Source organism: Condylostylus longicornis, unplaced genomic scaffold (assembly GCF_029603195.1).
Source record: "Condylostylus longicornis isolate FDR11 unplaced genomic scaffold, ASM2960319v2 ptg000116l, whole genome shotgun sequence".
Classification (NCBI taxonomy): domain Eukaryota; kingdom Metazoa; phylum Arthropoda; class Insecta; order Diptera; family Dolichopodidae; genus Condylostylus; species Condylostylus longicornis.
Window position 1 is genome coordinate 278,045 of NW_026578084.1, and position 22,353 is coordinate 300,397.

Below are 22,353 nucleotides of genomic sequence, written 5' to 3' on the forward strand. Positions count from 1 at the left end.
GCTAAAAAGTTCACTACATTTCTGTCCGTAAAAGTTTTATACGTCAGACAGTTTGCAGACTGAAAACAAAATTTTGACGTTAAAGAATTTGCGGTTTCGTAACGTTTTTAAGCAATATTTTGCGAAATATTCAGCTTCTCAATGTATTTTTGAAAAATTACAAACATCATATTGTCAATTCCGAATTACTAATATTCTGCTCAAAATAATTGTAATAGAGTTATCATAAATTAAATTCGCAAATAAAAATATATGTCAAAGTCTACGAAAGAAGTAATCACACGTAACAAGCATTTAAAGCTAACGGTCGTTTTAAATTTTTCCATAAAGATAAAAATTTCTCTATTTTATTTTTCCTCTAACAAAGAAGCTACCATAAATTAAAATGACCTTTTATTTACTAAAAAAAAATGTTTTCACTTTTCAAAAATATTTAAATATTAAAACAAAAGCGCAATTTTCATAAAAAGGATACTTTAAAAAATATCCTTCTGTACGAAAGTTGTTTATTTAAATAAAAACAAAATATACATACTCATTTCATGTTGGAAATAAAATACTGATTTTGACATTCCACAATCTTTTCACATCTTTTTTCTACTTGACGCGAAATGTGATGCGACGGAGGAATAGATACTATTTTGAAATTTTTTGATGTTAAAAGGTTAGAAAATTGTTTTAAAATAAACTGCTGACAGAAAAAAGTATAGAGAACAAATAGTGAATTAGAGAAAGAAAAATCTTTTCGAACTTTTTTAATTTTTGGTAAAAGCAGAGGCAAAAGTGATGAAGAAAAGTAATCGAGTTAAAATTCATTTTCTTCTGCTGCCGATTACTTACCTTTACATTAGAGTTAGCAAAATTACTCAATATTAAAATATCTAATAATACTTATATCTTTTCCATTTTCTTCAACATTTAAATTTTATTCTTCAGCAACATTTATATCTCTGTTGGCAATAAAATATACGAGATTAGAATAAAGCAAAATACTCGCGAGCAGAATAACATTATGAACGCCTTTCGTAATAAATAGTGAGACTGCAAATCTGTCACTTAGCATATTGCTATGTGCGACGCATCTAGTAGAATAAAGCTGAATCTCTACGAAAGGAATTTGTGATCTGCCAAAAGTCTACATCGTAGCTAAGTTTGTAATTGTAACGGGGGAATTTATTATCAGCCCTGATCTAGCAACTATTTCAGAGATAAACTAACTTTAATATTTCCCTAATACTGATATTAATACACCATTCACCTTGTAAGTGTGAATTACTGAATTATAACAGTATTATCAAAGACGCATATGTATATCTATCAGACATCCAATTTAGTGTAATATTTGTAAGTATAAAAATTTAGTGTAAAATTTTTAAGTATTAAAAAAAAGATTTTCTCATTTTCGTCAGACCCATCTATTTAGCTTCGTCGAAAGAAGCAAATTTTAAATTCTATGATACAGCAAAATAATAAAATAAAAGACAGAGGAAAAGAAAAAGCAAAATATAAAAAGGAAACCGCAAACATATGATTAAGTTACTACAAAGATTTTTTTAAAAGATTATTAATTTAAAAAAAATTATTAGTATTTTTAATGTCCTTGTTTATAAACAATTTTTTTTTTAAGATAAACAGAACTGCCATTCTGATAGATTTCTACCTAACTCTACCTAACTTTCTCTAAACTCAAATTTTTGAAATTGATGTTCTTAAATTATTAAGTTTTTTTGTAACAGAAAAAATGTTGTTTGCAGGCCACATTCTTCTTAATATTGAAAATAACACTTTTTCTTGTTCTCTCGTAGGTTGACAAAGTTATTATAAATACAAATTTCATTTGTCCTAAAAGAGAATCTAAAAGCTTATTGACTTTTTTTCCTTCCTGTGACAACCCTTCATACAAACTGGTTTTAAATATATTAAGATATATCTTACATTCATATACACATATTTGGTGCGTATTTAAATATGGATATGATAATCAAATGATAAATGTACATATATAAATAGAATAAAAATATAAAAATAAAATAAAAAAATTGTTAGGAATAATTAAAAGTGAACGTATTTAGTTTGGTACGCATGGAAATTTATAAATGATTGTTGTTAATTTTAAACAAGAATTGTTATTCGCTTCTAATGTATGTTCAATAGATAGTATGATCAATATCACAGAATGATAACAACCTTTACATCAAGTTCACAACATATCAATAATTACGCATGCATAATGCACATTTATTCTACTTTGCAGTAGCATGTATTATTTATTTTTTTTTTAAAAGAATTTTGGAAACTCAATTAAAACTTATTACACATTTACATAATATATACCTAATATTGCGTTAACATTTGTTAGATAAAAATTTAATACTGGAGTAAATTTTTTCTTCGTTGAATATGCTTGATAGAATCAACGAATTAGAAATACTAAAGGAATGAGCATCTTTGTTTCTATCTCGTTTGCTCTCACTGAAAAATCGTAACTTGAAAAAAAAAAACATAGTGAAGCCAAAACCTTTAGGTAATTTTTTTTTTGCTCCGAGCATTGTTAAATTGAAATTAACACTAAATGCAAAATGTTGTTGTTTTTTTTTCTTATAAAATTATGAGCCGCTATATAAAAAGTAACCAAAGATTTTTTTATTTTGCTTATAAAATTAGTGCTCTTTGAAAATAAAAAATCATGAAATATTTAATAATAAGTGTTAAACAAAAGAATATTATTTGATTTGCAAAAACAAAGTTTTTTTTGCACCATATACATGTGAATATTATTAATTTCAATAATTAAAAGAAATATTTATTCAACCGCAATTTGATTAATTCATAATAATAAAAAAAAATTATTCAAAAAAAAAAAAAAAAAAAAAGAGTTTTGTTTAAATTTGATATTTTTTTACAGATATTTAAACTGAAAAAATATTTTGGTATATTTTTTAGTTTTTACTTTAAAAGAAAATTTCAACTTATCCTTCTTACAAATTACACATATTTCGAAGCTCGAAATATGTGTAATTTTCGATAATGCTCGAAGCAAATGCTTGTTTTTTCAAGATACTCCTTCCTTTCGTATTTTTCTAATCCGTTGGCATAATATATGCGTCTCCGTATCACCGCATTTTGGAATTCAAGATATTTTTTCACTCTTTTTATAGTTGGAAAATGAAAAAGCACGATAAAATTATGTCGCCTAGACGTATGCAAAATGAGTCAAAAATAGCATCTGATGTGAATCTCCCCTTTTCAAAATTATGGATTGTTTTAAGATTAATTATATTAGAAATATTAATTTATATTTTTTAATTTATTTGAATCTATATTTATTTCAACTTTGTTTTATGCGTACGTAAAAAAAAAACTAAATGATATGTATAAATTTTTCACATTTTCATCTTTTATACATGCTAATAACTATAATATAAATTTATATTGGATAATAATATTTATACATAATTTTCTTTGTATAAATAACTAATTTATTACAATAAAACTATTTATTTTTAAATAAAATTAATTTAAAAATGTGAATTTTGCATACTATATACTTCGTGTGACTTCAAAATTGCATTAATGCTATATTGATAAGCAGTTCAGCATTTTGAATTCATAAGCTGAACTGTGTATAAATACTGTGTTATTGCAATTTTGAAGTGTTAGGCAATTTTATATTTCTAATAATATATATGTATGTATATATGTATGCCATATATATATACATAAGTATGTATATATATATAATTTATAATATGTGTATATGGATATATAAACTACATTTATAATTTATAATAAATTACATTCATTATATAAAATTAACATATTTGTTTTTGTTTTTTGTAAATTTTAAAAATTACATGTTTCATTATTTTTTTTTCAATTATAAATCGCCTTAGAAATATTTGAAAATTTTTGTACGTTATTCGCATAACCTATTTAATTATCTGTCCTTAAATTCTGTAGATTTAATACATATATCATATATGTATATATTAATATTTATATATTAATGTATATATTATATATTAACATTTATATATTATGTAATTAATAAACATTCGGTAAAAACTTTTTAAACTATGTAGGTATACATATGTATATAAAAAGATATTAATTAAAAATATTTAATAATCGATTCGATTCATTCATAATTTTCAATATCTCTATTAAACATTTTACCATTACTAAGATTCAAAAATACATACAAAAAAAAACTTATTTTAGCATAGTACTTCTCTTGCTTTCAAACTTGCAAAAATACGGTATTTATAGAAAATGCAATTCACAAGTTGCAATTGCTGAAACTTTTTTAATTAATAGCGTATTGCTGCAATTTTGAAATCAAAGTACGTTTAACATACTACGATTGTTATATAATTAAAATGTAATAATGTAAATGTACAATTGTATTTACTTTCAAAAAGTAAAAAAAAATATAAAAACTTCATAGCCCCAATTTTATATAATTTTCGTTTTTTTTTTTTAATTTATAAATCTAAAATTTTCTTTGTTTTTTGATAACTTTTTTTATTTTTAATATTTTAACTTTATTTTTCCTTTAAATTTTTTTATCCTAAAAAACAGTAAAATTTTACTCTAAAATATTTTCTTTAAACAAACAAAAGTGAATTAAAATTAAATAAATTTAAAAAATGGCAGCGTTGCATTCGTTTGAATTCGTATTTGCAGTTCTGAACACGAGAGATCTTATTAGTTGAAACTGCACCGCAATAGAATTACTAAAACAGTGCTGCCAACAAAAAAAACTATGGTGTCAAAAAGTTTTATTTATATTCTCTACTAATTGATTAACGTGGTTACATTGCAGATATTTGTTAGAACTGCAAACGCGAATTCAACTTACTTAAAATTTAGACAATAAAATGAAAATTTAATTTTGTTATTTTTAATTTTTCACCCATATTCTGTTAGTCAGGCCACTGATGTGATAAAAAAAAATCAACATGTCACGTCATCTCAAATATACCTTTCCGGTAGTTGTGTCTGTAAACGCGATAAAAAATATTTGTAGGTTGGAACTATCAACAACTGATTTGATGTCACAAAAAAGTTCAAGCTTGAATGAAGTAAAAATATTTTGAGTTTTTGCATATAAAAAAGGACAAAGAAAGTTTTAAGGTAATAGTACTTGTGAAAGTTTTAAGGTAGTAGTACTGGTGAACTTCCCACAACATTTCAAAACAATTTTGTATATATTTAAATATTAAATTAAAACGTATCTAAATTTTTTTAAATTTCCATAGCAAAATTTCGAAAAAAAAGGTCTAAAAATTTACTTAAGAAATTAAAAATAACTTGTTAATGCTTGTTTGAGTATTCCGAAAAACTTTCGGCTATATCAGCATTGTCTACCATTAATTTCATTAAAAGTTTATATTACTCAAATTGCTCATTCTTTTTGTTCTGTAATATACAAAAACACAGGTTATTAATTTCAAAATTAGTAGAGTAAAATTTTTACTATAATATTAATTAATTTTTTCAATAACATGATAACTTCGCCGATTTTTCCATTTTATTAAATTGATAAAATTGATATCGAATTCAAGTTTTTGGAAATCAATGAGATTGGCGTATTGAAACTAAAGCAGTACTTCCATTGTTTTTTTAAATTTTTCTAAACTATGTAAGCGTTAATCATGCCGGGGACGTAGTTCTGTTTTTATTGCGATAGCAATACAATTCAGAATTTTTGATAACCGCATATTAAAATTTTGATAATCAATGCTGTGTGCAGTAAAAACTTAATTGCCAATATTCGATTTAATATCTTATGTGTGAGGTACCATTTTAAAATAATTTTAAATTTCTTTTATAAATGCTTTTAATACCACTTTTTATTTATTAAAAAAGCCGATTGTTAAATTTATTGTTCAAAGTATATTTTTTTAATTTGGATAGCAAAAAATGTAAATAAAATGAGAAAATTTAAAAATTAAAATAATTATCGCGTCAAAATTAAAAAATATATAAAAATGTATTTATACATAATTTAATATTATAACGTATAACAAATAACCACCATACATAGCGCAGTTAAAAGCTGCAGTCACACTGTGTATTTCGATTAATCAAATTACGCAGGGTGTTTCGCATAAGGTAGCAAATAATTTCAGGGATGATTCTTTGATCAGTTTCCAGGAAAAAATTGTAAAAGGGGGGGAAGTAGAGTGCAGATACACACGTTTTCGAGCTACAGCTTGTTGAAAAAATAGATTTCAGATTGTGCTGCACAAAAAAAAAACAGGTATAACTTTGGAACCATGCGACATAGCCCCTGAAATTATGTTCGCCCTTATGCGAAACACCCTGTATATGTATATATATATATCTTATAATAGTTTTAAAATAAATATTTATTTTAAAATTTTTCTTTTTTCAAAATACTATTAAATAATTAAAATATTTTATAACAATACATTCAAAACAATTTTACTCACTTACATCCATTAATGTCTCTAACGTCAATCTCAAAATTAATTTATAAAATAATTAATAAAAAATTTAATTTTTTTTTAATATTCGAAATTTTTGAGAATAATTTTAACATAACCAACGGCAATAATAATTTTTTAATAAATTAATTTAGCGTGTTAATTTAAAAAATTGAATTCTGTGGCAGTAATACGACTTTGAAAATTTGATACCTGGTGTTCATACAAAATTCAGATTATGATTTACAATTGCTGAATTATGTTGTAGCGAAGTATTAGTGCAATTTTGAAGTCATAGATACTGTAATTTTGTAATTTCACGGCCAGATAACAGATATATTAATTAAAAAAATTTAAACAGCGCAGATAGATGACAATTCTTTGTCACATTTGATTTTTTTTTAAATATTTAAAAACATTTTTTATCTCTTGATTAAAATTATCTCAAAACTATTAAAAAAATGTTTGTTTCTCTATCGTATTATTCAATCGAATAATAATATCCATTTTTGAAAAAGATGTTTCAGCAATTTTAACAAATTTTTTGAAAAAATTATCCACTGAAATGGAATCGAATCAAACTTATAGCGTTTTATTAAAAAATAACCAAAAATAAAAAAAAAAATTTAAATCCAATTGTATACGCTTAAGACACGCGGTAAAACAACCGAAACGTTTTTTTCAAAAATACATACAAAAATATATTTTTATTACAAATTCACTGTCTGGTAAAAAAATAAATCTAATTAACATTTTATATATGATAAATATACAGGTTGATTTCGTAAAATTTTGACCATTTATCTAAACAATAGCATATAATATTGTACTTTTTAAATAATCGCCCTGCATATATACAATTACATAAATTCAGAATAACATATTATTATGTATGCGTTATAAATATAAAAAATAAAAAAAAATTAATTACTTTATTTATAAGTAAAATGATAAAAAAAATAATATAAAATAAAAAAAAATTATGATACAATTAAATAATTCTCTTTCACATTTTTTTAAGTATTAAATATTCATAATAGTTCTCCAAATATAAAAATAATTACATTGTGTGTAATGAAAGTTGTGATAATAACATTGTGCGCAAGTGAAATATAAAAATAATGACATTGTGTGTGAAAGTAAGTAACGATGACATTAAATAAAAGAAAAACCTGATGAAATGAATTTCATTTAGAAAATTAAAAAAATTTTGAATAATCGAAAATTATTATTTAAAATTTCGTATTTACTTTATTTCACTATTTATAATGCGATCTTTTTTTGATAAACTTCAATTAGTTACTTACATTAAATCAGTTTTATCAAAAATCGTGTAATACGTACATTCCAAAATTTTCAAATTATTTATTCCATTGCCCAGGACTCCTTAAATAAAAAATCAAGACAAAAAATTAAAGTTTTGCTTTTCTTTTAATGATTTGTATGGTTTTCTAACGCTTTTCAAGAGTTTGTTTATTGTGGAAAATTTTTTATTATTAGTAAATAACAATGCCATATATATCTATATATTGTAATTCTAATTATATATTGTAGAATTTTATATTACCATTTAATGGTTCATATACGTATTATAACCAGTGCTCGAAGTGAGGCGGGATGGAGTGGGATGCCATCCCAGTACTTTTAAATAATTGGAAATCCATCCCACTACTTAATAGGAGAGAAAAATGCGTTCCGGAACACGTTTTTTAAAATTTAAGAAAATTTTCTAATGAATTTTAAAAAATTTTTTAACAAAAAATTATATATATGTAATTTTAAATAAGATCAATTTCAAATAGTAACGTATAATTTTTTTCTATTAATGAAATTTTCGTTACTACATAGTAGTCTATGCATTTCTTTGGTAACAATTTGCACAGTTTTTGGTTCAATTTTTAGTTGATTTAATTTTGAATATAAATATTCTCGTTAGTTTACTTCCAAAGTTTGGTAAATTTTGTTTAGTTATTTTTTTTTAAAAAATAACTAAAATAATACTTTTTTTTTTTTATTTTTTTTTTTACCATCCCACCACTTTGAGTATCCCACTTCGACCACTGAATTTATAACTATATATATAAATAGAATACGTATATGAACCATTAGTTGGTAATATGAAATCGTACAATATATAATTAAAATTACAATATACAGATATATATGGCGTTGTTATTTACTAATAATAAAAAATTTCTCCAATAAACATACGCCCAAACTCTTGAAAAATGTTAGGAAATCATACAAATCATTAAAAGAAAAGCAAAACTGTAAAAGGAAAAAGTTTTACTTTTTGCTCTGATTTTTTCTTTAAGGCAATAGACAATAAAAAAATTATTTGAAAATTTTTGTTCTACGGAACAATCTATGTATTACGTATATTACATTTTTGATTTAATGCAAAAATCATTACTATTTATTTAACCACTCAATGATCAATATTATAAGATTTGGGACACAATTATGTGCATACATACAATATATATTTAATTTATAATAACATACAATATTTTATATTTAATTTATAATATTGTCTAAAGTATTAAAAAGAAAAATTTATTTACTTACTTAATTATTTAAAATTTAATTTAACACGTTTTTTTCGTATTTATTTTATATATACGTTCTTTTAACTTTTGTTAATGTCCCAGTTTTACTAAAATGTACTTCTTTTTCTAAGTTTTCTGTTGAATTTTTGCATTCATGGCTTCGATCCTTTTCGCTAACGAATTCATGTTCAATATTATCTTTTTTATTATTACATGGTTGCGAAAATGGATTTGATGTATTCATTAATAAATTTACATCTTTACCACTATTTCGGTATGTTATAGGTCTCGTTTTACTACAATTTTAATTATTTACATATTATTTTCATTAAATATTACAAAAAAGACTTACGGATTTAATTGATTTCGATGTTCTGTATGAAAAACTGAACTTTTACATAATCGTCTCGATGCATGCCAACCAACAACAATTCCAATTGTAAATACAATAAATATAACTACGATAAGTATAATACTCCATGATAAATTACTTGAAGCATATTGCAATTTTTCACCTTCAACACCATACAAATTTTCATCATTTAAATATGGATCTAAAAATATATAATGAAATATAATAAATTTACAATTTTCTGTTTTAATTTTTCTATTAGAACATAATGAAAATTACTACGCTCAATATTTATACTAAAAAAATAATATTTTAAATAACTTTTTAGCCGTATTCGTAAGTTAATTTAAATTGTGGTTAAATCATTAATCACAAATTTGGTTAAATTGAGTTATCAAATAAGAAAATTTTTGTTAACACTTACTTCCAATACTTTTATCTATATGCTCCGGATTTATGGACGTTAATGTTATTCGATTATTATCATTATCATCATTTGTTTGTATACCATTTGTATCCTTATAGTTTGTATATATTGAACGTATATCACTACCAATTCCATCGATACCACCATTGTCATCATTTATATTATTAATTGAATTGCTGTTACCGTATCCATTAATATTATTATTATTAATATTTTTATTATTTCCAATATCATTATAATTGTTATTTATTAATGGTTTACCAGTTCCGCTTACTGTACCACGATTGCCAACTGTTGATATTATTCTTGGTTTTGATATGAATTGGTTATTATTATTTAGTAATATATCATTATTACTATGTCCACCGTATTTTTTACATAAATTATCTATATTCGATGTTGTATTTAACATTTGTATATAATTATTTTGTTGTATATCACTTTTATAATAATTTTGTATTGTTATTATTGATTTACATTCATAATTACTAATATCCCATACACAATATGGATCTTGTAAATTTAAGCAATTTTTACAATGTTGTATATGTGAACAATAATGTAATGGTAATGATGTTATATGACCATCACCAATAACAATCAAACTTTGTGTTTTTTGTGATACCGTCAATTCACGTATTGGTGAATTTTTTGGTAATGCATCCATTTCTGATATAACAATTGTTTTTATATCGTTTATATTATTATCATATATATTTGTAAATTTAATTATTTTACCATTATCAGTACCAGCAAATATAATATCATATGTGTTATTGTCAATGGTTTTAATTTGTTGATCAACTGTTATTGCTGTTAAGCGATAATTTAAACTAACTCTTGTTAATAATGGTTTACCATATAATGGTATTATTGATTGCTCCATTAATGTATGTGTTTTAACAAAATTAACAGATGTAGATGATAATGTTCTTGAATCATCAACACATTTACCAGGTCTTGGCTCTGGTACATCATCTTTTGATAGTGGTAACCAATTTGATGTTGAATCTTTTTGATATTTAAATTTGCCTTCAAATGAATCTAAGATATCATTAATATTAAATGCACATATTGCCGAACCAGGAATTGCATTAACTGATGTTGTAAATATTCCATATACAATTGAAGTTTTTCCACTATATAATGGATATAGGCCATCAATAATTTTACTAGTTGATTGTATTTCATCAAAATAAAATGGATATTCCCCAGGTACTGAACAATTTAAACGTGTTTTTAAATAAGATGTCCAACGATCAGAGAATGCATATGGTCCACCGCGATCATTTTTACAAACTCTACCAACACGTGAATATATTGTCTAAAGACAGAAAAAAAAAGATTGAAAAATATATTTTGAAAAACATTTTATTTGTAATGGAAACAAAAACCGCTCTTTTCGAGCTTCTAAACTAAAATGCTTGCTCAAAAATTGATAGATATTTTGTACTAATAGATAAAAGTTTTTGTAATTGCATATATAATACGATAATTATTTTTAAGAAAACATGCTTACCTTGCCACAATTCATATATTCCATTGCAATTTCACGGAAAAAAAAGAAAACATAACCATTTCGTTCAAGTGCACTAACAAATGCTGGTTGATTCAATTGCTTTAAATCATATTGTTCTGTTCGTAAAGTTTCTCTATATATCAACGGATCAGCACCTGAAAAATCAGCTACAGTTGCAGAATATAATTGACCATCAGTATATATATAAGTTGAATTATGTTGTGGATTATACGGACAACGTCCTTGTGCTTCAACTTCATTAATTAATTGAAATTGTTCATTATTATCAATTGATGATGATGATGATAGTGATAAACTGTCACCATTTAATTGTCTATTTTGTTGTACAATATTATTATTATTATTTGTTGTTATTGTAGTTGATATTATAACATTTGGATCTGTTGCTACAGTTGTTGTTGTACTTCCAACAATATTATAATTTGATGATTTTAATGTAGACGATGATATTGGTAATGCTGATTTTGTTAAAGTATTATCACTATTACTACGATTATTTCTAGTACCACGATTAAAATTATTACTATTATTATTAACAGCATAAAAACGGCATCTTGGCTTATATGAATTTGTCCCGCAAATCATTATTTGTGTTGAACTTATTCTTGCAAATACCCTTATATAATTTTGACAGTCTTGTTCTGATTTACCTTTAAGTGCACATAATTCACGATCAGCATCTGATGAAAACCATTCAATTTGATATTTTTTTCTTAAACCATCTAAACTTAAATTGTATACATGATTACGAGCACCAATTAATATTGATGTATCATCTTGATCAAGAATTTTAAAGTAATCGGTACTATTGCCAAAAAATGATGGAAAATTTTTTAATTCTAAAAAAAAAATCAAAGAATAAATAAAATTTTTAATTAATATTTTAATAATTGTTACCTGTATTCAAACTAATTTTCGGCTTTATATCTGGTGCCCATGTTTCTATTGTACTAATTAAATTTGTTAATACTAAAAATAATTTGATAAAAATTGTTGTTATTGTTAGGATATTTTGCCGACAACCAACAATTTGTATATAAAATTTGAAAAGCATTTTTTCAATTTGAATTTTTTATAAATTTCATTTGATAAAATTATTTAATATTATTTGATGGTTCGCGCATTATTATAAAAAATAAAAAAATTCATTTTAATCCATCATTAATTTCCATATGATGATTGTCGATTTCTCTTTTTATTGCTATTGTTGTTGTCATCATCACTCTTCTTAATATCATCATTAATAATACTTTTTATTTTTCATTTAATATTTTTTTTTTTAATATGAAAAATTTAATCTCATAATTTTAAAAATTTTCAAGTCTCATCTCATCGAAAATTTGATTTCGTTGAATTTGTGTGTTCCAAACTCGAACGACAAAACACTAAAATTATACAAAGGAAAAATTTAAATGTAATTATAATTTTATAATGTGAAAAAAAGAAACAAAAAAAATAACAAAGTTTCTTCCTTAAATCTTTTGTGTTAAAAGAGTTTTAAAACATAAAATTCTTAAATAAAAATTGCATAAGTTAAACTGCAAAATACAAATCAAGCATGTACTTTTTTTAAATACGATTTGGTAGCTATTTTACTTTCCATCTCATCAACGCATTTGGACAAGCTTTTTCCTCTAAGAATGCCAGTGTATGTACTTCATGTGCTATAGCGCCCTTCCCGTTTATGGTGAAAAGATATATAGATGAAATTTTAATCCTTTTAAAACCCATAACTTTTTCGTCAATAATACTTGGTGTCGACTTTGTGTCAGTTAATGCTAAAAATTTTTAGTTATCTATTGTTACTTCTATGATTGGTAGTTCTTCCGAGGATAATTTAGAAAAAAATCGACATTATTCGATTGATCTCTACAATAACCATCGACCATTCCATTGTCTGGTATTATGGTCTGGGGACCTATTGCAGGCTATCTTTTGCCGGATCCCTATTAGAATGAGCTAAATAACGATACTGTCTTTGAATACTTTAAATACCTTGATGCTGTCTTATTTTTTTCAATATCGCCTACGCCCATTGGTTCAACCTAATCGGTACGTTGGCCTACATTACTTTTAAAATATCTTGATCTTTGGTGGTTTCACTACACTAATTGGTGAAACAGCCTAAGTTTTTAATTCAGAACAGTTTCACCACATTTACTAATCAAAAACAGTGTGGAATACGTTGAAAATATATTTTATTCAAAAACACATGCTCGTAAGCGATATTATTTAAAAAATTGATCAAAAGCGAAGCGACTAGTGAAAATATAAACGAACATATCCCTGACTTTTTATCAACAGTAGAAAAATACAAAGCTATTGCCATTAACCTTGATAAAGATTTATTGGTTACCCCGTTCCTGAACAGTCTACCAGAAGAGTTTGAGACATTCAGAATAGCTATAGAAACACAAGATACTTTACCAAATTTATTAAATTTGAAAAAAAAAAAAAAGAATTTTAGAACGTCATGATAATGAAGAACATTTTTCGTCGAATCAAGTTTTATATGCGTCTTAATGATAAGGGTATGAAAAGGTACAAGAAGAAGGTAAATCGGATGGATTGACAAAAATGTGGGAAATACGGCCACATAAAATCAAAATGCAAGAAAATTTCAAAAGTTTAAGTAGTGAAAATTTCACAAGTTTAAGCTTGGATTCTTGACAGTGGGCCAAATGACATAAGATCAAAGATGTTAATTAATTCAGCAAACAGAGTAAAATGGAAAATGCTCTTTTTACGGCAAATGATTAAGCTGCAGAAATAGCTGGAAAAGGTGAGGTTATGTTGCATATTGTAATATATGTATAATAAATATTGTAATAAAATTATCTTAAAAGATACTCTTTACGACGAGCTCCCGGACAAACTTTTATTCTCAGTAAAGAAATTTACAAAGATAAAAAATAAATTTTTATAAAAATGCGGCTCTGATTTTAAATAAAAATTATATTATAATGAAAGCTTATAAAGTAAATGATTTATTTTCTTATAAAAATGGCTTATTGTTTAGAAGTACAAGAATTTTTTTTATTTTATTTGCTCTTTAAAAATTACACTATTTGTAAATAGAACTAATTACATTATACGAGTATACATATCCTTGCTATTTTTTTTAGAGATCTTAGTATTTAGCTGTCTGATCTGTTCTGTTTGCATTAATTTTGAAAATTATTGGTAAATACATAATTAAAATTGAAAGTTCAAAAAATTAGAACAAATATTATCAAATATTAAAAAGTAGTTTTAAAATAATGAATTAAATCTATTGATTTGTTGCTAACTTAAGTGGTAATTTTTCACCTTTTGTTTTAGTTAATTGAAATAAATTTTGTTCAACAAATACTTTTTTATTTCAATTAAACACCTACATAGACAGTTGTTTCCCTTACGGTTAGTATTAAATAATGTCAAGTAAATTATATTTTTTTTTATAGGTGAATGAAAAGAAAACTCCCTTTTATTCGGAATAAAATACTTTTTATTTTTGCTAATATATTTCGTGCGCTACATACGCACTTTATCAAAGCTGATTTTCTTGTCTGGGAAGCTCAACGAATTCCCTCAATTCAATTTCTAATGAAGCGGCATAGCTCAAAACAGCATCATCACCTTATAGTTGAATTGACCCGCAAAGATCCAAATGTGCAATGTCATCGATATAACTTTTAACGGGTCTCAATATTGAAAGCGCAAGATCCTATTCTAACTTTTTATATCCCACTAATTGTAATCTGAAAAACCATAGAAAAGCCCTGAGAAAAATTAAGATTACCACATTACAACAAAAAAATATCGTGATTAACATTTTTTGAAAACAAAAGCTTTTTGGAAATTTAAAGATATTATTGGTATGTTAATTACTATTATTCATACCGTTAGTCATAAAGTTCTTCAAACTTAAATACACCGCAGTAGTATTTGAATTTTTCTCGAAACCGTATTGCTCCTTGTGATGAATATTATTATTCGTAAGATATATATTAAGGCGTACTTTAATAACCATTTCAAATATTTTTGACATGCTCTATAAAACAGATATTTGGCGGTAGTTTGAGGGGTCGATCTTGTTACCAGTCTTATGGATAGGGGTTAGAAAAATATGAGACATATTCGTCTAAAATCAAAAATTGATTTTCCCCTCGTCAAGCCAGATTTCGGTTAAAACAATAATATGAACACGAAAATCATATGACTAAATTAAACTTTCCAAATTATAAATCTTGTTCCTGAGACTCTGAATATTCATATAAATAATATTAATATTTGCAGTTCCTTGCATTTGCAAGCGCCACCAGGTTGTCTACCCCTGACACATTCAGAACATCTCTGTAACCAGATATATCCATATCATAAGACATCGTTTAAAATAATATAAAAAAAAATCTGATGTGTTTAGTGAAAGTATTACGAGTACAAAAGATTATGAAAATGCTTTTTGAACACTTCTTTCAATTTTAAGGAAGTTAGCAAGTTTTAGGTAACATACCTAGAACAGTGTAAATTTGGCTATTAGTGGTATTCGCTTTGTGCTACCCGAATTCCCTGAAAAGTTCCAGAACATAAATATCCAATTTCAAGAAATTCCAACATCCCATTCCGTGGATATGGTAAAAAATGTAAAATTGGCCCCCAGAACGGTTTCCGGGCCCTGATTTTCCCAAAAATATAAATTTTTAAATATCAGGGCCGAATTTAAATATTAAATTTCAAAGAAATTGGTTGATTATTTCTCTTTATACACAAAAATGGTCCGCAAAAGCGTCGGATTCTCGAGGTCTGATATATCCCAAAAGTTGATCAATCGGGCCGTAACCAAAATAAGCGCACATATAAGATTTCATGAAAGGATGAAAGAAATACTTACATTTTAGGTAAAAAGTACTTAGAATTTTTTTTCAAAAAAAAAAATTTTTAATAAACTTTCAGGAAATACGAGATACTCTTTGGAACCATGGTTGATTACATCTTTCTGCAATAGGATAAACTGAAGTCCACGAAGTAAATTTAATAAAAAGCATTCAACGGGAAGAAATATGTTCAATAATATTGGACTATTGGACTGTTGAAAAATAGGTTTATATGCTTAATAAATCAGCTTAATTATTCCCCAATGAAAGCTGTGTAAGCGAAAATTTGTAACAATTTATTCGATGCCAACAGCATGCAACCAGTAAATAAAGAATTACATAGAAGAAAATACATCAAATTCCGAATTTTGATGCTCTTGATCATTGATTTTTTATAAATTTGTAAAAATATTATTTATTGAAATAACTTTGTTTATTATTACTTCTTAATGTTATCCTTACACAATTTATTCCTTAAAAGTAAACAGTATTTTTCATTCGACTCAAAAATATATCACAAATATTAAAATATGCAAATCTAAGCCTAAAATACATATGCAATTTTCGTTGGTTAAAAATTTATAATAAATAAAATACTAATACATACACTTAAAAAAAACCTTTCTTCATGGCAAACTAAATTAAAAATATTTAAAAACAGTTAAAAATAAAGCCTTCATGGCGATAAGAAAAATATCAATTATTACGCATAAGAACTTTGCCTTTTGAATACCTTATAATTGCACTTTAATCCATTTTCTACGTTGGCTAGCTCTTCCATTTTTTTTAATTCCTTGTATTTTGTTTTTTTTATGTCGTTGCTTTTTTTAATCGTTCTATAAACTCTTTTTAAACTTAATGAAATCTTATTCATTAAGTTTAAAAAGAGTTTCAGGTGTAAAGTTTTTCCTCTTGTTTTTCATTAAATATTTTTTGTAACTCAAGTGGTTACTTTAACATGTCAAGAGGTGCTTCTTCTTGCAGTGTTCTACTTCTATTTACTTGTGGTTTTTTTTTCGTAGTCTTTCCAGTCTCTTCTGGAACACTTGTTTATGAAAGTGGCAAGCCAAAAGAATTAGTACCGCAGACTCTAGATGTACTTGCATCTAGCTAAAAAAGTTTTATCACATCTTGTTACAATTCAGTAAAGTAATGAAGTCTACTTGGTCCACTATATGTAACTGTTCTCTCCTTCATATTCTGAACCAGTTTTGTTTTAATATAAGTTTTCCAACCAAGCCAAATTTAAAATTTATGAAAGAAATTCGAAATTTACTTCCATTCAAAAGTTCTTTAACAACTTACTTTTTTCCAACTGGAAACATAATTTTGAACCGGTCTGATGCTACCACTTTAGTCCAAAACTGAAATTCTTTGAAAGTTCTATTCTTTGAGCTTTAAAATAAATACATTTTTCTGCTTATGTAAAATTACTTAACAAAAGAAAACTCAAAAAAAAAAATTCAAAACTTAAAAATTTAAAACGACCGTTCTCTTTGAATTGCTTGTTACGAATGATTATTTCTTTATAGAATTTGGCAGTTATTTTTATTACGAACGTATATTATGATTACTCTATTACGAATACTAGTAATACATTCGTAGTAGAATGATAGTAATAGAGAAGTAAGAATATGAAATTCGTAATGTTCTGAATTTCGGAGCTGCGAACGGAATTCATGATGGGGCTGAATATTCCAGAAATTAAACTTCTGCAAGTAAAATATTTGAAAGTCTATTGAATAACTTACAACAAAAGTTTATTTATATTTGTGGAATTTCTATTAACGCTAGGTGTACAAAAATTTATTGGTACATGCGCTTGGTTATAGAACATTCACAGAAACGGAAAACTGCTATTGTAAGTCTACGTAGAATAGTTCTATTTGGAGTCGTCGATATATATATGCATGTCTATATAAATCTATGTCTACATTTTTTATATATGAAAATTTAAGAAGATGGAGGACATGCAGGACATACGGATAGAGACAATAAATTATCTACTTACAATAATTTATATTTTTAAAATAAAAACTTACAATAAAAGTTTAACCCTATAACACAAGACTTAATTTGAAATTACTGTCGAATACAAATTATATTATGTATTATGTAAATAAATATGTACATTTCATATGTAGGTAGATGTGGGAAATGGTAAGTTCGTAGGTATGTGTAAATAGATACTTACATACCAACCTACTTACCATTATTAATATTTCTTTTTGTTTTATTAAAAATAATATTTAAATATAATCACGATTTTTATGCAATTTTTAATTAATCAAATTTAACAATGTATGTTATTTACCTCCCATTTACATAATGAAATATAATATAGAAAATTTTGTAATATTATTGAAACTAAGTACATACAAATATAAATGTCTATTTTGAGTTCAATAATGTTAAAATTCCTTTAATATTTGCATTGTTTGTAGCTAATATTTTTGCGTTCTTCTCTTTAAGGGATGAAAATAAAGAAAACCAATAAACTTAGCTCAAATATCGCCCCCCCCCGCAAATTGTCAATAATTTTGTGATTTGGTCAGCTTTTTCCACCAAAAGGGAGAGAAGATGTAAGTAGATGCACGTAATATGTACATATGTATGCACGGAATTTTAATTATGTATTAAATATTTACATAATTATATAAAATATACATTTGTTTTGATATAACAAAAATATTAATGCATATATATAGTATGTCTGTCAGCCGTGATTTGTACACAATGTATGTGTAGGCAAATACATAAATATTTTTCAGAAAAGCTTTTGTATAAAAAGAAAACCTTACTTACTCTCAATTAAAAGTTCCTTACTTCAGGGTTAAAAAAAATCAAAAATAAAAATTCTAAATTTTCAAGAAAATTCTCAATATTTACAGAAAATAACTGGAAAATATTAAAAAAAAAAAAAATATGTAATAATATTATACCTCTTCCTCTCTCTCACTTTGCATATGCATATATGTATGTGGTTCTTTTTCCAACTTATTTGTTTATTTGCATTTTTTGTAGCTTACTTATTTTGTTATTACTTTTGACTTTTTCTTTTAAAATAATTTTTCCTTTTTTTACATAAAATACTTTCAAATCTAATTGAATTTCTGAAATATTCCGTTCAAAAACATATCATTTATATTACGATCACACGATCATTTCATTTTAATTTAAATTACAACAAAAAAGTTGAAATTGAAAAAGTAGAAACAAAAAAAAAACGCTCAAAAAACAATTGAAAATAAAATGGACGACATTTACAGTTTTTTATTTATTTGTACTACACAAAGTTTTCCTTTTAAAAAACTTATATGATGTATTTTTTTTACAGGTCTTTAAAAATTCTAGAAATTATCAAAGTTTTAATTAAAAAATTGTAATTAATTTTTTGTTTTTAAAGTAAAAATTTTTGTTTAAGAAACAACAATTTAAAATATTTTATGTAAAATTTTGTTTTTTAAAGTCACATATACACACATACTTATATACACTTTTTTAAATCACAAAAATCTTTTTTGAAAAAAAAAAAAAACAGATCACGACGACAAAATACACAGTCTCAGACTCAGTAGATTAATGAGAAACGAAAAACAAAACGCTATTTAACAGAGTAGTATAAAAAAAAATGAATAGCATAACAAGTGAAAATCACTTTAATTGTGTGGCGTGCTATAGTTGATTCGTTCGCAACATGTAAAAAAACTCAAACTCCTACAAAAAAACAATAACCATTCAGCAATAATGCTATTAAAAAACAACAACAACATGTTTCTTTTTGAAAATGAAGAGGGGAAGAGAAATTAGTTGAGAGAGTGACAACGACATTTAATTAAATATTGTACACATAAACAAGATCTGCGCCAGTTGATTAAAATGTTAAAAATTATATCGTTTACTGTGACGAACAGAACCAGAGCGATGAGCGACAACGGCGGAAAATCGCTTTTTCTGTTTTTAAATTAATATGCAAATTTTTTTTTAAATACTTTACTTGAAATCAGCTACGTTTTTACTATTGCCGTCAACGAGAGCGATACCGACAACGACCATTATATTACAAAATCAGATTTTCGGTGTCGTTGAATTTATTAGTTCTAGTTAGAAATTATGCCAAGCGGAACTTAGTGGAATTGAAACACATTTGGTTGTCAAGTTATTTGTCAGTTTATAAATAATCAAAAAACAAAAATGATCTTTTGCATAAACAAATATTTTAAATAAATATATAAATGATTTTTGAATAAGTATTTTTGCAAATATAAAAAAATAAGTTGTTGAAAAGGTTTCAAGCTCTGAAGTGGTAAAGCAATAAGCCATATTGCTGATTCATCGCTCGCCAATATATTTTCTCACATCCGCAAAATACGACTATGTAGAAATATGTATCCCAAAATTTTTAAATGTATACACACAATTCTGCTATATTTTTGTAATATCGACCATCACCGGCTTACATGCATAATTTCCATACAATTTTTCTACAATATATGTTCAAAGATCAATACATTAGATAAGCCTTTAGAAACGTATTACATTGGGCAAGATTATTTAACTGGATTTAATTAAAAAACCAATATGGGTTTTAAAGAAAATATGCATTCATAATGGATTAAGCATTTGTTTCACATTTACAAACTTTTGTACAATTAAATATTTTGAAACTGACTTTATGAAAATTTGCAACATTTTAGCTGTGTTAAATTTTAAATAATCAAGAAATTGATATTTATTGTAAAACAAGAGTTTTTAAAATTTAATTATAAAATATAATTAAATAATATAATATAAAATAAAAACAATATGCAGATTATTTGTATTTTATTGAATGCATTTATAAAAATTCATATATTATAAATTTTCTGGCCTATAATTATTGTAAAGTCATGGGTTTTTTGTTTATTATAAACAATATTTTCTCTATTGAATTAGTGTAGTGTAGTTGTAGTGTCGAATATTTTTCCTCATTTTGTCTTCGCGTTTTTTCTTTCTATATATGTATTTCCTTAAAGTTCCTTTTTTGAATGTAGTACTGTGTTGCGTTTTATTGTAGACTGTAGTCGTTATATTCACTACAATATTGATGTCAATATTGCCAACTCTTTTTTGCTCAATTTACCATCTTTAGTTCAAAAATTACCCTTTCCTTCCTTTTCGAAATCCTGTTTTTTTCCTATATAATTTTCCTTTAAGAAATATTTTTTTGATTCCCATACATTTAGCATTGTACTTAAATAAAATACGTATTTGATTATTTTTTTAATTGCATAATTTACTAATGGCAACTATAACAGGTACTTTCAAATTTTTATATAAGTAATTACGTACTATATTAGTTTAAGGGCTGCAAAATAAATAAAAGGACTTTTAATTTTTGATCAAGTGTGAAATGCATTCATACAAAAATAAATAAATAAATTAAAATAAAAAAAAAAAGAAATGTTGATGAAAAGTTTTTAATAAAATTTTCCACGATTTTTGGACTTTTTCCCTTCAAAACTTCGAAATTCGCTCAAAATGGAAATTTTCCATGATTTGGCAACACTGATTGACTGTGCAGTGCGCACATTAGTTTCTGTTTTTATTGTCTGATTTGGTTCAAATTAAATTGAAGATCTCGAAGTATTAAATTTTATTTTAAATAAGATGAAAATATTTGGTCTAATTCTCTAATGTATCTGGCAGCACTACACTCAAATCACTTTAGAGTTTACTTTATGTAGTTTATGCTGATCGTAAAACTACATTACAGTAAATCTACATCCCACATATAGGCATATTATGTTATCCTACATTATATAATATACAATCAGGCTTATATTGACCGAATACTAAATACATAAACAATAACAAAATAACAGGATTATTAAACTGCAAAAAAACTTGTTCTTAATTATAATAATTATTGCAGCTCCTTTTTGTTTGATCTTCCTTTTTTCGATTTGTACGTATGTACACAAGTATAATCTAAATGCATATTATTTTCCTTGTAATTGGTGCCAAGCTTCATATGCGGCATTGCATTTTGAAGCAACAATACAACATTACTACTATTGTAAATATGAATATTGTATTCAAAGGACTATAGAACTGGCCAAAATTATAAGGCTGCAGTTAAATAAACTAAAAAAAAACAAAATTACATATGTGCATAAGTATGTATGTATGTATATT

The 22,353-nt window shown here is 25.1% G+C and overlaps 1 protein-coding gene across 3 annotated transcripts; it reads right to left on the bottom strand.

The window, feature by feature from the left end:
• Positions 1–2,920: 2,920 nt before the first annotated feature.
• Positions 2,921–19,906, bottom strand: LOC129614671 (semaphorin-1A-like). 3 transcript variants are annotated; one of them, XR_008697395.1, is made up of 7 exons: positions 19,119–19,906; positions 12,218–12,705; positions 11,300–12,159; positions 9,778–11,104; positions 9,354–9,555; positions 7,760–9,297; positions 2,921–7,624 (listed from the first exon to the last, which is right to left on the bottom strand). XR_008697395.1 is itself a non-coding variant. In XM_055529432.1 (7 exons), exons 2-6 carry the CDS (start codon positions 12,372–12,374, stop codon positions 9,066–9,068), a joined length of 2,778 nt encoding a protein of 925 aa, XP_055385407.1. In that variant the 5' UTR covers positions 12,375–12,705; positions 19,119–19,906; the 3' UTR covers positions 2,921–7,838; positions 9,021–9,065. The 3 variants fall into 3 exon arrangements, 2 of the variants coding, with proteins under 2 accessions (XP_055385407.1, XP_055385406.1); XM_055529432.1 differs by having other exon boundaries at positions 2,921–7,838; positions 9,021–9,297; XM_055529431.1 differs by having other exon boundaries at positions 2,921–9,297.
• Between the last annotated feature and the right edge of the window lie 2,447 nt (positions 19,907–22,353).

Coding starts and splice junctions, on each gene's coding strand:
- LOC129614671 (XM_055529432.1), bottom strand. CDS start 12,374: ATGCTTTTCAAATTTTATATACAAATTGTTGGTTGTCGGCAAAATATC. Junction 12,160..12,217: donor GAAAATTAGTTTGAATACAG/GTAACAATTATT, acceptor TTTTTTTTTTAG/AATTAAAAAATTTTCCATCA. Junction 9,298..9,353: donor CATCGAAATCAATTAAATCC/GTAAGTCTTTTT, acceptor TTAAAATTGTAG/TAAAACGAGACCTATAACAT.